The sequence below is a fragment of the Tachysurus vachellii genome, chromosome 15 (assembly GCF_030014155.1).
Source record: "Tachysurus vachellii isolate PV-2020 chromosome 15, HZAU_Pvac_v1, whole genome shotgun sequence".
NCBI classification, from domain to species: Eukaryota; Metazoa; Chordata; class Actinopteri; order Siluriformes; family Bagridae; genus Tachysurus; species Tachysurus vachellii.
Window position 1 is genome coordinate 15,557,826 of NC_083474.1, and position 16,647 is coordinate 15,574,472.

Sequence of the window (16,647 nt, forward strand, 5' to 3'; positions counted from 1 at the left end):
CTGAGAGTATAAACTAAAAATTATACTGAAAAATGTCATGACAGATCACAAGAACAGGAGACATGGTGGATGTGTTGAAGAGATATACCTAATTACCTTTATTAAACATAAAAGAGTATAAACTAGAATAAGTATACACTGTGAATGTAGGTCATGTGACTATATACAATACACCAATTAAATATGGCTTTTTAATACAAGGAAAAGTGCCAGTGGAAACTATAAGGGGGAAAGTGTGTTATATTACAAATCTGAAATGACAAATTCTTAAACATTTTCAAGTTTAAGCAATGTTACTGACTGACACTTGGTGGTTTGGTCATTTTCTGTCTAAGAGGTATTAAATACAAGTATTAACATTTGTTACAAACACGTAGATATTAAAACTTAAAAAATACTTCCTTTCTTAAATCTTCTATAGTTTGCCTTTCCAAATGTGTACTCCTCATATTCACATGTGTATTGAAAACTGCTGTGTTTCTGAAGATATGTAAGCAGATTAAGTCTTTGTTAATAGGATTAGAACGTTCCACATACTGAAGAGCATCTTTAAATAGGTAGGACAAAATGTCAGGTCTGTCTCTACCGTGACAGCCATCTATGTATGTTACTGTACCTTGAAATCTTTCTATCAAAAACTGCCCACAGTTATTTGGATGTCTTTTTGGAAAACTCCAGGTGAGATCTGAATCGTTATGGATCTATATACAATGTGCATTGTGTCTGTTTTAGGTAAAAGCCGACAGCATTCATGCATTAGTATGTTAAAATGATGCACAATTAATATATAGTTTGTAATATAATATGCTTTTAGCTAAAAGCCGACAGCATTCATGCATTAGTATGTTAAAATGATGCACAATTAATATATAGTTTATAATATACTATGCTTTTAGCTAAAGGCCGACAGCATTCATGCATTAGTATGTTAAAATGATGCACAATTAATATATAGTTTGTAATATAATATGCTTAGCTTATAATATCAGCTTTCTGGAAACAAATGTTTTATTGAGCACCTTAAATAGTCTCACAGGGGGACACTTGTATGAGGTCTCCAGTAGACTCCTGAGAGAACTTTTTGAATGAGTATCCAACGTATAGCTATTAAATATACTAAACTGTTAATGAAAGATTTTCTGAAGTTTACTTGTATAGTTAAACTTTCGTATCTTTAAGAATAAATGCTTTTTGGAATATCTATCTATAAGGCATAACCTGTGTTAATATGTTTTACCTACAACAATTCAGAACAATTTCAGAACTGGGAGTATAAACTAAAAATTATACTGAAAAATGTCATGACAGATCACAAGAACAGGAGACATGGCAGATGTGTTGAAGAGTCTCAATCTACTGGAGACCCTGAAAGAGTCTTTGGAGAAGAACAACATTGCAGACATAAAAGATACTGTTGAAGATCTGTTGATAAGTCGTATCAATATTGCAATCACTGGGGACAGAGGGCCAGAGAAAGCAGGTTTTATTAACTCCATCAGGGGGCTGAATGTTGGTGATGAAGGGGCAGCTGTCTGTCCATCCAGAGCAGCCCCAGAAGAAATGGCCGTTTTCCCTAATCCCAAGCATCCAGATTTCCGTCTTTGGGATTTGCCAATGATCTCCAGTGATGATGCTTTTGATCCTAAAAACTATATTGAGCGTTATAAAATCCCAAGGTATAACATTGTGATCATGACCTTTACTCAAAATCCAAGTCCAAACACTGTGGATGTCTGGAGAGAGGCACGTTCACTACAGAAAGAAGCCATGTACTTTGTTTTATTGGCATCTGAGAATGACACTGAGAAAAATCTGGAGGCCAAAAGACAAGCTAGTCTGGAGGCACTGAAAGCTGAAGGAGTGGCTTTGCCAAAAGTCTTCCTTGTACATCCTTCTGCTTTGGAAAAGCTAGACTTCATAAAGCTCTTAGAGGTAATGTTGGGTGACCTTCCAGAAGTAAGGGCCTATGCCCTTTTGCTGTCTTTGCCTATCTTCTCCACTACCATAGTGGCCCAGAAAAAGGATGCATTCAAGGCTCTAGGGTGGGCTGCAGCATCACTTTCTGGTGGGGTTTCTGCTATTCCTGTACCCATGGTAGCATCCATGGTGGATGCCAGTGTTGCTGAACGGATCTTAACAAAGGCCCAAATGTCTCTTTGTCTTGACAATGAGTCTGTGGAAAGTCTTGCACGGCAGCGGGGCATTGACTCTGCCAAGCTCAAGGCAATGAGAACATGCATCCTGTCAGTGGAGGTCAGCAAAAGTGAAGTGAAGAAGCGGCTTGCAGCAGCAGAGAAGGACACCACCACAACCACTAAGAGACTGGTAGAACTGGCCATGCCACGGCAGGTCAGAGCTGTGAGTCACTCCTTTACTGTCATGCTGCAAACCATCAACTCTGCCATTGATGACATGAGTACTGATGCTGAGAAAATTATACTTTTAGCAATAGGGGAGTCACAGTAACTTGCATATTATAATTTTAAATCATTTGATGAAAGAAGCAGACAGGTTTTAGACACTGAAGACTGACTTTGCTTGCATGCTGGTGCCAGTCAGAACTGAAATTAAACGCACCTTTTTTTTTCATTGTTTCCTGCTCAACTGGGTGGGTTATACAGGAAACTACCCCCATGTTATTTGCAGCCTGATATAATTATACAGTGCACATTTAATTTTCACTCTCTCATTCTTTTAGAAATTGATGCATGTGGAAATACAGTACATGTGAATAAATTATATGCATTGTATATACTTTGTATTAAAGTGCTCTACAATTGTTTAATCATATCTAAAGCCCCCCAATTATAATAAAACAAAACAAATAAAAAAAACACAGTGGCAAGCATATTTCAAATAATCTTTTATACATAATGTGAATAAAAAAAAAACAGGCATTGTAAGGTATGAATATGTGTAAATCTATATAAATACTCATACATTAAAATTGGATTCAAGTGTAGAGTCTGAGATTTAGCAAAATAAAAGATTTTTATTAAAAAATATATGATTAAACAGAATTTAATGAAATAATTGAATTTATCCTTGGCTGCAGTCTTGTTGTACAGACATTTATTTTCTTTCTTCGCCATTTTCATTTTCACTTTTGTTGCATTTGTTTAAAGTTGATGTTTTACACAGTGAAATAAAACACTATAAAGTGACAAATATTGTCAAATTATTACTTGTATTAAGTTTTAGTAGTGACGGCACATTGCACATAAAAATGGCCATTTTTATTCAATTTTATTTTATTTTTGGTAGGTCTGGCTTTCTAATTCCTGTACATTTGAACCATTTGTCAACTGACATACATTGAAGATAATAAATGTGTTTTGCCCCACCACCAATACCCTATCAGCCACCTGGAAAACTATAGCAACCAGTTAACATCACCCTATCAGCCACCTGGAATACCACAGCACCTCAGTGGGTGAATGATAAACTTCAACAATGCGAACATTTCCTGTCCCCATACATCATGAAAATACAGTATTAGCTCAACTCAGAAAAAGAGCTCTACATACACCTGCACATAGATAAAAGTGAAAAAATTTAGATGTTATGGAATCATGTCTGCTATATAAAGCTATAAATATACATGCACAAACATGTGAGTCATAATAACAGAAATAGAGTAACTGAAATATCTCATGTAAACAACCTGTCTTAACCTTACAATAGTATTGTTGTCTACCTGAATAAACTGATGAATTTTTTTGTAATAATAAAACTGATGGCTTTCTGGAAATTGATACGTTGTTGGTGTTTCAGCTGCTCCCATTTCGGGGTCACCACAGCAGATCAATTGGACTGCATATTTAATTTGGCACAGGTTTTGCACCAGATGCCTTTCCTGTCAGGAAGCAGATATGCAGGACAAAAAAAATAAACACTTTCTAACACATGTAACTCCAACAAAAGATTCTTGTTTTTACACAGTAGATGCAGTACTGACAATTATGATCACTATTGCAAAGAGCGTACTGAATGTTGTCTGACTATACAGTCACAGAGGAAATATTTGCTACAGGAAGTAGGCTGGTTTGCACACGATCAGCAGGGTGGGTAAATATTAGCTTCTTCTTTTTTTTCTCAATCTCTAAACAGAATAAGTTTTTTTTCTTTTTGTTTTCTGTATGGTTGATCATGCAAATTTAGCATATTGTGAAGTTCTCCTTTTGTTTCCGTGAAATCTGATTTGGACCTATTTTACTTGGAAGAATTCATGTAAACTGATTCGGAGTACTTGGAGCCATTTAGCCAAGATCGCTGGATTTGATTGTAAGGTAATTTGGTTTTCATGAAGTGTAATTGATTTGTCAGTCCAGTTTCTTTTCTAATCAGCTACTGTAGCAAATTGTGTACTACTTTGAACATTCAAACTAATGCTCTGGAAAATGACACAGTATAATAGTAAGACTTTCTGATTTTTTAAATGATGGTGCACTACAATGTGGAATACTGTATACATAAATCAGGTATTTGGATGTGTATTTTTAAGTGACAGCAGATGTTGTGATTTAAAGCCATGCTGTATTAATTTTACTATTATTACATTCAAAGAAATAGTTAAAAGCTAAAATAAAACAACATCATTTGTTTAGGAGAAACAGCTTATTCATTTTAGTTTACAATGTTGAATATAAATACATGCTATAAATTTACAGAAAATATCACTTTCTGGAAGAACACATTTCTCAGTTCCACATAAACTTTTTTATCCCTGACCTTACACCTCGACAATGAGTCATTTGCAGCTGCAATAGGCCAAAGTTGGTAGCGCATTCACAAATAAACAAATGTGTTGTGTTAATGTGTGACTTAGAGTTTCTAAGGACCAGATTTTAAAAGCAACCAGATAACACCGTGGCCTACAAAAAGATGTCTTCAGTGTGGACTTCTGTCTTTCCCTGGGGTGTGTATTTTTTTGTTTATTAAAAATCTAGATAAAAGAAAGTACGGCTTTTATTGCTTTGCCACACAATGATTTAAGCAAGTGATGAAAGCCTTTTGGATGCTGCTGTGGACAAATAATCAACAATGGAGTGGTTTGATGAAGTTTGATGTGACATGAAGTTAAAATAATCACCTCGTAGTTCATTATTTTCCTTCAACAGCATTTCCCAAAGTTTTGTATTCTTCTTATACCCTCTCAAAATGTTACTGTATCATATTTTATTAGTTTTTTATTTATTTAAGAATTAACCTTTACATTAATGAATCAAATACAGCAGCTTTTATAAGATGTTATTGAAGTGATGATAAATTGTGTGTTAATGATTCTGTTTTTTTCTCAGTATTTTTGTGTTTGTTCAGCCCAGTAGCAACGGCAGATCCATCAGAAACTATAATCATCAATAAGGATAGAGCAACAAAAGGAGAGGGATCATGTGTCACAATTAGCTGCATATATTGGTTTAAAGAAAATATGATACTGTTGTGGCTTAAAGATCCTAAGTGGAATGCAACGAAACATGCATTTGATGGAACGGTTGTATATAGTAATACAAATGAGCGGCTACAGGACCTTCAGTACTCTAACAGAGTGAAATTTATTCATGAACCCAATACTTGGGCCACATGTTCATTACAAATTAATGATCTTAAAGTGAATGACAGTGGAAACTATACGTTTAGGTACATAAAAGGAAATGACAAATATTTGAGTAAAATATTTACTCTCACAGTCAAGGGTAAGTTCTACCTAGCATTAACTAATTCTTAATTCTTTCTAAATTTTAAATGTATTAGATTATAATCAATCTATTTGTCAATTTATATTGTAGAAAATCCCTGCAAAGTCCACATTAAGCCACCAAATTTGAACAGGTCACTTAAAGAAGGTGACACTGTGAGTTTATACTGTGCAACATCAGCAGACTGTTATTCACATCCTCAGTGGTCTGGTCAAAGTGATTTTAATGTGAAAATGGATGATGTTGGGGAAAAATACAGTGAGCTGAATTTAACCTTAAACTGGAAAGATGATGGGAGAACTTTGATATGTCAACCTCCTAATAGAACTTCTGAGGACTGCCTGGATAGGAGTTTTACACTTAAAGTGGAATGTAGGTACAGATAAACAAAATACAGCATATACATTTATTGCATTCATTGATTATGTTTTGAGGATTTATAGAATAATAATAATCTTAAATAATGTAGAATGTTTCCTCTTGACTTCAAAGTATGTCATCTACTATGTCATCAACCTCTTGTTTTTATCTCTCTTGAAACTTGGCAAGTCATGTGACAGACAAACCTCAAAGCCCTCTACCCTGAAGACTTTTCGGTATCGGAAAAAATAAAGCGATAACCCTTTTACTTTATTTAACTGTTCTCACAGAAATCATCACAATATCAACAATTACAAAAACTTCACGTATTTCTGGGCCACTAACTGTTAGACATGATCATGTATTAGAATAAGTGCTTAATTAAAAACCTGTGCTTCGCCATGCAACTGAAAATACTTGTCAAATCTGCTGCTTATAAAAATAAATAAACACCTTATGGACAATCAGTATTGAGAATTCTCAAGAAAATCTCAAGAATATACAAGAAGAAAAAAGAAAAAATGTTTTTGTATGTTCTTGGATATGGGATTTAAGTGGGTTATTGGCTTTCTGCAGTGTTCCACTTTAAGAAGGACAAGGTTTTTCAAAATTAAGCACTAGAACATATGAAATCTCCAAGTTAATTTATTTTATTATGCTAATTTATTTATTTTGTATATTTATCTAGATGCACCCAAAGAAACAAAAGTGTCTGAGACCTCTAAGGATGTGAAAGAAGGAGAACAAGTGAAAATTTCATGCTCCAGCAAGGCCCAACCTAACCCTAACTTCACATGGTTTAAACATCAAAACTCTTTTTCCCAGATTGGAGAAAATCTTAGTTTATATGTTAAGGCACCAGCAGATGGAGGCAGATTCTACTGTCAGGCTAAAAATGAACATGGACATGACAATTCAACTGACATACTAATCAATGTCATTTGTAAGTATATGTGTAGTTTTTTTATCAAAATGTTCACCACATTTGGAAGTCATGAACCAGATCTTTTAAGGATTATACTCAGAATAAGCATATTGTTCAGCAAACTAACATCAATAAGAACAGAATGAAGAAAGTACATCAAAAAAGGCATTTGAACATAATGTGTTTTCTTCACAGATGCACCAAAAGGTGTCCATATCAGTCCTGCATTCAAGAACCTCACCGAAGGAGAGCAGCTTACTCTCACATGCTTGGTGCAAGACAGCAATCCAGCAGTCGAAAGTCATTCCTATAAATGGTACAAAGATGATCAAGAGATTGATTATCAAACAAAAAATACACTTAATGTGTTAGGTGTAACACAAACTGATAAAGGAGACTACCAATGTAAGGCCAAAAATTCAGTAGGAGAGACCAAATCTGTCAACATTACCAAAGTATCTGTGTTGCGTAAGTATATTTTTTTAGACAAATACTTAAATTTAAATATAAGTACATTTGAAAAAATCTAAAATTAAAATTACACAAATCATTAAACACACACACACACACACACACACACACACACCCTATATGTCCAAATTCAAATACAAATTTTGTGTAAATGTGCTTTCTGTATATCATAACCTCATTAAAAGTCATGTGTTTATAGAAATTGTGTTTCAATACAGTATAAATAAATTTGAAATACATATTTAGATAAAGCAATAGTGGTTTGTTTGATGATATCAGTGATATAGTAATATGTAATTATAGAAGCCATTTTAGCTTTTTAAATAATGCTAAAGTTAAAGGTGGGGTCTCCGATTATTGAAAGCCAATGTTGACATATAAAATCACCAAAACAAACACACCCCTAACACAAATGGGTCCCACCCCTGTATTGCTAGCTCCGCCCACACATACATACGTAACCCAGGCAAATAATGGAAAGAAATGTGTCTTTATCATAGCTGAAGGGAAGAACAATACGATTGCAGATAAACAAACAAGCAAAAATGACACACAAGCATAATCATGCAAAGGACGGCACATATTAGTACTGTGTAACAAAGCAAAACCAACGTTACTCACCTATCGAGAAGGAAAAAAGCCTCGGCGTCTTAAATAAAGTTTAATTTTCCGAGTTAATAACTCCTGAGCTAAACGCTGTTAATACACAAAACACGGTTGTAGCTGCGTCTCTACATTACTATGATAGAAAAGAGGTGTTATTTGTGTAGTAACAGCGTTTAGCTCAGGAGTTATTGACTCGGGAAACTCCAATCTGTGAATATGTGGCCAACTTCCCGCTCCTTCAGTTCTCTCCAGCGCTGGAAAGCTGATCCTATATTAACACGGTCCTACTTCTTGCCTTATCGGAAGCCTTTCTTCGATTTCTTTCTTTGTTTTTATCCTCCATGTCAATACTAAAACCGCTTTCTACTAATGTCACACATGCGCACTGAACACTCTCTCCGCCGCATATTGACAAGCCCCGCCCCTTTCTGCTCATTGGCTACACGTTTGTTTTGATTTTTGTTTTGATTTTTATTATCGGCCCGACTCAGTTTTATGAAACATTTCTGAAAAATCGGAGACCCTGCCTTTAATAATTATCTTTGCCGTTTTTTTTCTGTCTCTGCAGATGTTCCACAAAACGCATTGATTCAGGGCGTAAGCGAAATAAAGTTGGGTTTCAGCCTTAACCTTAAATGTGTTACAGAGGCCAATCCTCTTCCCAACACTTATCACTGGTATTTTAAACCAGATCGTGGACAACGGTTTCTCATGCTTTCACGCAAGGATGAGGTGTACCAAATTGAGAATGTGGCTGTTAGTAATGCTGGAGTGTATGTGTGTAGTGCACAGAATGTTATAGGTACAGGAGGAAACTCTTCTCAAATGAATGTTCTGGTGCTCTGTAAGTATATTTTTGTGTGATTTTACCTTTATGGTGTTATGTATAAAGCATGTGAAATATCCAAACCATGTTTAACATTATATCACAGCATACTATTTCTGCTACATTAGCTAGAAGACTGCTTGCTATAGGTGTTTATCACTTATGCAGGTATATATATGCAAGCAACAGCTGCTAATGTTTCTTTGAAGGATAATATTCATGTTAATGTGAAAGTTTTTATTTAAACCGAAAAGATCATAATAACAACCAACCCACTTCCTGCATGGCTAGTTGCTTTTCTTTACATCCATTTGGTATGGGTCTGATTTAAACACCTGAAGTCAATAACTAGGAGGTGTGTCTCAATACCTTTGTCCATATAATAATTTCCTTCTAATATGTTGCCCTCACTTTTATTCACAGATCCACCCAAAAAACCAAATCTGACCATGAAACAAGTTGTAAAGGAAAATGAATTTTATTCTGTCACATGTTCTGTAGAAAGCTCACCCCAGGGAAATCTCATGCTAAGCAGATCCTCTCTGACAAACCCTGAAAATGGCAGAACAATACTTCACACAACATTTGCGTCCAACTTTCTCAATTTTACTTCCAAAGCATCCATGGAACATGCAGGTGTGTATACTTGCTCAGCGAAAAACTCAGAGGGACAAAACTCCACAAATCAATACCTGAAGGTTTTGTGTAAGTAAAACTATTTAAAACTATCTTCTCTATTTAGTGCAGTAAGATTGTCATTATAATATTACCATGAAATAAGCTATTATCGAGAAGCTAGTTTGTTTACTGCTACTCCTTGTTGTCTTTGCAGATGCCCCTAAAAATGTTATAGCAACAGCATCTCCTGGTAACGAGCTAAAGGAAGGATCTGAACTTAAACTTACCTGCAAAGCTGATTCTGTGCCTCAAGTGTCTGCTTACATATGGAAGAAATCCTCAAGACCACACACAGTGACAGTAGGAAATGGACAGACATTAACACTCACTTTAGTGAAGAGCTCCGACTCGGACCATTACTTTTGTATCACCAGCAATGAAATGGGAAGTACTGAGTCCCCAACAATATATATCAGAGTCAAATGTGCGTATTCTATAACATAATGCCTATGGAAGCATAATAGATAAACTGCTAAAATGCACAGTGTCAAAGTGACCAATTAATGAGAGTATTCAATCAAATTTTCATGTAATCAATCAAATGTGATTAAAAATAATGTGTTTGGTGGGTGGGTTTTACTTGTAAATGGAAGCGAGTAGTCAGACATGAAGGTCATGTGCCAAAGTAAGCACATATACAGTAGACCTATGAATTTACAGTAACATGAATATATGGCAATTACAGTGTTTATTCTTTCCTTAGTAGTTGTCTAGTTAGAATTACAGTGGCTACTAGTAACATTACTTTATTCATTTATTTATTCAGAAAGAAAGAAAGAAAGAAAGAAAGAAAGAAAGAAAGATTAGGTTTAAATCTAAAAAATCTAAATGTTGAAAGACTCAAAAAGAAGCATTACAGAAGTTTAGGACTGATGAATGATGATGACGATGATGATGATGATGATGATGATGATGATGATGATGAATAAGATCTGTAACCAGTAAGTCAGAAATAGTATTACCGTTTATACCTCAATAAGTCATGTTCATCCTTTTTTTTTCTTGTTTAGATCGGCCACGCATAACCATTATCCATAATATGACATCACTGGGTCTATTGGATGAGGCGGTTCCAGTCCACCTAAGTTGTAGTGTTCAGTGTGATCCACCAGCCACTTTCTTTGCATGGTACAGGCTGGAGGAAAAGACTGTCCTGTCAAATAATCAGAATTACACAGTACAGCCACAAAACCCAGGAACGTACTACTGTGATGCAAGCAATGAAATTGGGAACTCAAGATCTGACCCATTCGAAATAAATCATAACCGTATGTACAATTTTAAACTTTTTTTTCTGTAAATTAAATTTACTACAATTTACAAAGCTATTCTTTATTGACAGTTTGTATAAGTAATCAATGCAAATATGTAGAGTATAACGTTTAAGCAGAAAAAATAATCTAATAATGGATACATTACTTTACATTACCTGGGGTTTGATTCCTGCTCAGGGAGCAAGTCCAGCCACATGTGTTAACTCTCAGTGCTGTTCTCAAGCGCAAATATGATCTGCTGTGGCAACCCCAAACAACAACTTTGCTTTATTAACATTTAGTATTTTTATTGTTGGATTATCATTTTTATTTGTAATATACACTAAATGATAAAATGAATGTGTTGATCTGAGATATTACCAAATCTAACTCAAATTTCCTTTCTCTTAGAAAACATTAAACTGCTCATCATCGTCATCATCTCCTTATTGGCCATCCTCTTTCTAATCGGTGTCCTGTTTCTGATTCTGAGGTAGAAACATCTCTGCTATATTCTATGTTACAAGAAATGTGTCATTACGGTATCTTAATGGTGCAGTTTGTAATCTTGTAATCTTTGTGTCCACAAATAATCACAGCTCATAGCAAGTGTTGCTTAAAAAAACATTATTGTCTCTCTCAGTGGCATACACTCACTGTCCACCTTAATAGGAACACATACTCATTTATGCATGTATAAGGATACAAGTCAAGAGCTTTAATTAATGTTCACAACATCTGAATGAAGAAAATGTGCGAGATAGAGCAGAGGAAATTGACATCTTTCATTCCCATCATACATGAGCCAGTGTCATATAGGCTCACCCAAACAGAACTGTTAAATTTTAGGGGAAAAATGAATTTTTATCCCATTTTCCAGCTATCCAGTTTTAGTGAATCTGTGTTCATGAAAGCCTCAGATTCCTGCCTGACATGAGTGGAACCTAATGTGGACTTCTGCTGTTATAATATTTAGGCCTCAAGGTTGATGCTTTGCTGCTTAACATGGTTAGAAAGAGTGATTATTTAAGTTGATATTTGTGTCAGCTTAAACTAATCTGCTTTTTTCTCAGACCTCTTTAATCAACACATTGTTTCCACCCAACTGTCGCTTTCTCAATGTGACTTTTATTGTACCATTCTTTGTATACTCTAGAGATTGTTGTGTAAAGATCTGCAGTTTCTGAAATAATCAAACCAGACCATCTAGCACCAACAGCCATGCCAGAGATCACATTGTCCCCCATTCTAATGTTTGATGTGAATATTAAGCAAAGCTCTCAACCTGTATCTATATGTTTTCATGCATGGTTCTGCTGTGACTGGATGACTGGATAACTGCAAACGTGTGCAGGTGTAAAATTTTCCAATTAAAATGGTGGGGGGGGGGGGTAGATTTTCTCATATAGTCAATGTTTTGATTGTAATTTTAATTCCCATTGCAGAAAACAGAGAAAAAAGCCACTGTAGTTCATGTAATATCTCCTATAACTTTTTTGCAATTATTTCCCAATTTTGAATTATTAAATATGAATTATTTTAACTTTTTTAGCTTTTATAATTTGCTTATCATGTAATTAGCTGCATTTATTAGTGATCATTCATTTGATCATTTATTTGTCATCATTCTGTGTTGTACTCATTCAGAAATCTCTCATTAAATCTTTATTACTTTAATACATTAGGTACAGTATGTGTGTATGTGTGTGTATTTGTTTGTGCACGTCTCTCACTTTACAGAATCGTCCTGACAAAAAGATGTAAAGGAACAAATGAGGCACCTCAACGGTCATTTTTCTTCTCAGCACCTCCATTATGGTCAAACTTGCGGTCATCTGTTAGTTTTTTTTTTATTATTATTATAAGATTTAAATAATAATAATAAAGATACATTTCAGTTAATAAACTATATGTTGTATAGGGCTCACGTAACAACATTAGGGAGAACCTGGTGATGGAGGGATCTTCAGAGATCTTTGGGATCATAGACAACCATTCAAGCACTGCTGTTTACTCAAATCCCCAAGCCAACAGGAACACACCAGCAGGAAGGTTAACCACTCTCTATACTTGCATATATTGTATAAAAATAAGCATAAAGTATATAAAAAAAACTTTTTAGTTTCAAAATGACTATATTGTATTTTATACATTATGTTTCTGCTTGTCCAGGCCAAATTATGACATTCAAACAACGTACGATGTTTTAAAGTTGCCTCCAACTAAGCTGGTAAGAAATTACAGTATTTCTTTTTTCTTTTATTGCTTACCACCAAGTGTAGAAGGGATTTTCTATATAGTCAGTTTGTCTTTATATGTAAAATAATCAAGTCATAATCTAATATTTCCAATAAACAAAAGGCAAATGTGATATCCAGTAATTTGGCATTGGCTTTATAGAAACATCTTCATACAGAAGAGGATTTAACCACTGTGAACTATGCTATGCTACAGTTCATGGACAACAATCCAGATAAAAGGTACAAAAATGTGAAATACAATTTGTTACACATCTATAAAAGATAACAATATTGAATTATAAGTAAAATGTTGTACTAATGTTAGTTTGTGTTGTTGCCGAAGTGTACCAAGCCTTGACAGTGGTGAGCCAGACTATGCTCAAGTTTCAAAACAGAAACATATAGCAAAGGTAAGTCATATTAATCATAGATCTTGTCTTTGTATAAATTACACAAAGATAATTTTCGTGCAAGGGATCATAATTTTGGCAAGAATTTTTATGTTCCTTACAGAATTTGTAAAGTGAATTCCTTTTAGGAACCTAATGAATAATTTAGTCTCAACAGAACCGAATCCTATAATTGTAAGGGACAAATGCCCTAGCCTTGTTTCGCTACCAGAGTAAGACAGAGAGCTGCTGCTCTGTAATGAGAGGTGACTAGTTACACCTGTGAATGGCTTATGAAAGTGCTGCTTGCAGGCTGCTCAAACACTCTGTAAAGTCAGGTCTAAGCTAGTATTGATATTTTTAGAGCAGTACTCCTCTGCTGTCTTTCCACTTTGTTGGGCTGGCTTGCCTTACCTTGTTAACCTAGCCACCCTCTTGAGTCTTTAGGATGAAATTGATTCTGCAATTGAAATGAAATTGATTTAGCATTTCGTAGTTTTCAAATAAATTATCCATCAGAATGAAATTTCACTGTACCATTTATTATTTGAGGTGAGAGAATTAGTATTATATATTAATTTCCTCTCAGAGGTTTCTGTTCATCCTTTTTGTTTGCTTCGCACTTGGTCGTGAGTATTGGTTGTGGCTCAGTTTGGGTTTAAATCTGGTGTGTGGTGAGTCACAATAACATTCTGTATATATAGACAGGTAACAGCTGGAAAGAGAAAACCTGGCATGTCAGGGTTAGTGAGGGCAGTAGAAGATCATTGGAGGAGTCATCTTTGAAGAGAACCTTTCTAATAGGATAGAAAGTTGATAATTCTGAAGAACTTTGTATTGATTTAAAGTAACTCTTCTTTTCCAGGAGAAGTGGATTTAAAAAGCAGAAGCTAAAAACCCTTCACTATCACTTACATAATGGATTTGTAGGATTTGTTAGGATAAAGCATGATAAGTATAAAGAAAAGAACTTCACTTCGTTCTGTCTTTCTTGCAGGAACAACAAGGTGGTCATGAAGATTATGAAAACGTGTCTGGTGGGTGCACTAAGAAGCAGCCATTTCCAAACATAAACTGGGACTCGGACACCAGTGAATCAGAAGATGAGGTGAATTATACAAAAGTGTCATTCACTGCAACATCACACCATAATCCACAGAAGGATAAACACTTTTCAGATGAGGAAGACAAAACTGAATACTCTGAGGTCAAAATTTAAGGTTAAAAAGAACATTTATGAATGTGTGTATATAAAACAGAGCACCGTTGTGTGCTTCCATGGGAGTAAGTCTTTTCATTTATCTGTGGCTAAATATTCCATATCTGATTCTAATTTAACTGAATGTTAAATTTGAATTTTTCTGAGAAAATGTATATACAGTATGTTACCAAAATGACATGAAAACTTTTCTAACATTGCCATGTTGTGTTAAGCTAGTTTCTCAAATGTGGGGGTAAAAACAGTCTACATAAAGATGTTTAAAACCTTGCTTGCTAATTGTGATTTCCCCTCACAGTGAATGTTCAGTTTGAAATTAAATAATGACAATTAAAATATTTGAGAACATTTACATTGGTGGCTTTTGCTGATAATTAAAGTGCTGACCTTTTTTTTTGCTCAAACTGTGTTGTAATTTTCTTTATTTTATATTATTGTATGTTATAAATGTATGAAAGTTTTTAATGTGATTTAATTTAGTTCCTTATCAATTTTTGGGGAAAAGGAAAGTAAACCCTCCTAACATTCTATGTTTTTAGTTTTTATAATGTTGATAAAAATATTTGTAAAGATTATTACTAGTGTTTAGAACCACCTTTAGACACAATAAAGTATTTTTTGTGATTGGTTTGAGGATTTTTGGCCCACACATTGCTTCAGAATTGTGATGTTTAAAGGCATACATTCATGCAAAGCTCTCTTAACATTTTTCCACATAAGTTTAAGGTCTGGACTTTGACATGGCCAAAGTGTTGGTAGTAGGAAAGGTGTACTTATTTTTTCTAAATCTTTTGGATTGTATAAAATGACTACATACTGAAATATATTGTTTTTTGTAGTCATCTACAGTAAGTATATTGTTTTGTTAATATAGAAGACAGAGAGGATCACATGATTATTATTTAGACAGTGGGAAACAATCATAGAATTAAAGAAGGGTATATTTTCTTTTACCCCATCCATTTACATTTAGATTTTTTAGCTTTTGACTGTTATAATGAGTATTTTATAATGAGTGCTGTTTTTGTTTATCTTTGTGCAGACATTTGTGCGGAACAAATTTTCTAATAAAAGAAAATAATATTTCCGTGTGTGCATGTATTACTATCCTAACACCCCCCTCCCCCGCTGGTTTCCTGTTTGTGATTTAACTTCCGGTATGAACTATTACCATGACTCTTGTATACAGTCTTATGCAAAAGTTTAGGAACCCCTGACAATTTCGATGATTTTCATTTATAAATATTTGGGTGTTTGGATCAGCAATTTCATTTTGATCTATCAAATGACTGAAGGACACAGTAATATTTCAGTAGTGAAATGAGATTTATTGGATTAACAGAAAATGTGCAATATCCATCAAAACAAAATGAGGCAGGTGCATAAATATGGGCACCCTTGCCATTTTGTTGATTTGAATACCTGTAACTACTTAGCACTGAATAATTGGAACACACAATTGGTTTGGTGGCTCATTAAGCCTTGAACCTCATAGACAGGTGCATCCAATCATGAGAAAAGGAATTTAAGGTGGCTAATTGCAAGTTGTTGTTCTCTTTGACTCTCCTCTCAAGAGTGGCAACATGGTGGCCTCAAAACAACTCTCAAATGACCTGAAAACAAAGATTGTTCAGCATTATGGTTTAGGGGAAGGCTACAAAAAGTTAGCGCAGAGACATAAGCTGTCAGTTTCCACTGTGAGGAACATAGTGAGGAAATGGAAGACCACAGGCACAGTTCTTGTTTAGGCTAGAAGTGGCAGGCCACGTAAAATATTGGAAAGGCAAAGGATGGTGAGAACTGTCAAAAACAGCCCACTTGAAACAAAGATTGAGTTATTTGGTCATAACAAGGGGTGTTATGCATGGTGGCAAAAGAACACAGCATTCCAAGAAAAACACTTGCTACCCACAGTAAAATTTGGTGGAGGTTCGATCATGCTGAGGGGCTGTGTGGCCAGTGCCGGTACTGGGAATCTGGT

General features: G+C 34.8%; 2 protein-coding genes across 2 annotated transcripts; both read left to right on the top strand.

Moving 5' to 3' along the window:
- The first annotated feature begins 574 nt into the window (after positions 1-574).
- On the top strand, positions 575-2,888 carry irgq2 (immunity-related GTPase family, q2). Its single transcript, XM_060887844.1, has 2 exons — positions 575-678; positions 1,309-2,888. The coding sequence occupies exon 2, from the start codon at positions 1,327-1,329 to the stop codon at positions 2,464-2,466; it is 1,140 nt and encodes a 379-aa protein (XP_060743827.1). The 5' UTR covers positions 575-678; positions 1,309-1,326; the 3' UTR covers positions 2,467-2,888.
- Positions 2,889-4,056: 1,168 nt separating this feature from the next.
- Positions 4,057-15,749, top strand: si:dkey-24p1.1 (uncharacterized protein LOC556718 homolog). The gene is made up of 17 exons (XM_060887838.1): positions 4,057-4,289; positions 4,829-4,918; positions 5,301-5,696; positions 5,790-6,071; positions 6,748-7,002; positions 7,180-7,452; positions 8,630-8,905; positions 9,311-9,592; positions 9,720-9,989; positions 10,576-10,833; positions 11,230-11,311; positions 12,559-12,655; positions 12,740-12,870; positions 12,991-13,048; positions 13,219-13,298; positions 13,402-13,468; positions 14,445-15,749. The coding sequence occupies exons 2-17, from the start codon at positions 4,885-4,887 to the stop codon at positions 14,664-14,666; spliced, it is 3,063 nt and encodes a 1,020-aa protein (XP_060743821.1). The 5' UTR covers positions 4,057-4,289; positions 4,829-4,884; the 3' UTR covers positions 14,667-15,749.
- Positions 15,750-16,647: the final 898 nt, after the last annotated feature.

What these genes read in the sequence shown, in the direction of transcription:
- irgq2 (XM_060887844.1), top strand. Translation starts at nt 1,327, where the DNA reads ATGGCAGATGTGTTGAAGAGTCTCAATCTACTGGAGACCCTGAAAGAG.
- si:dkey-24p1.1 (XM_060887838.1), top strand. Translation starts at nt 4,885, where the DNA reads ATGTCTTCAGTGTGGACTTCTGTCTTTCCCTGGG. An exon ending in GACTTCTGTCTTTCCCTGGG is followed by an intron (nt 4,919 to 5,300) that starts GTGTGTATTTTT and finishes TTTTTTTCTCAG; the next exon opens with TATTTTTGTGTTTGTTCAGC. An exon ending in TCAATACCTGAAGGTTTTGT is followed by an intron (nt 9,593 to 9,719) that starts GTAAGTAAAACT and finishes TTGTCTTTGCAG; the next exon opens with ATGCCCCTAAAAATGTTATA.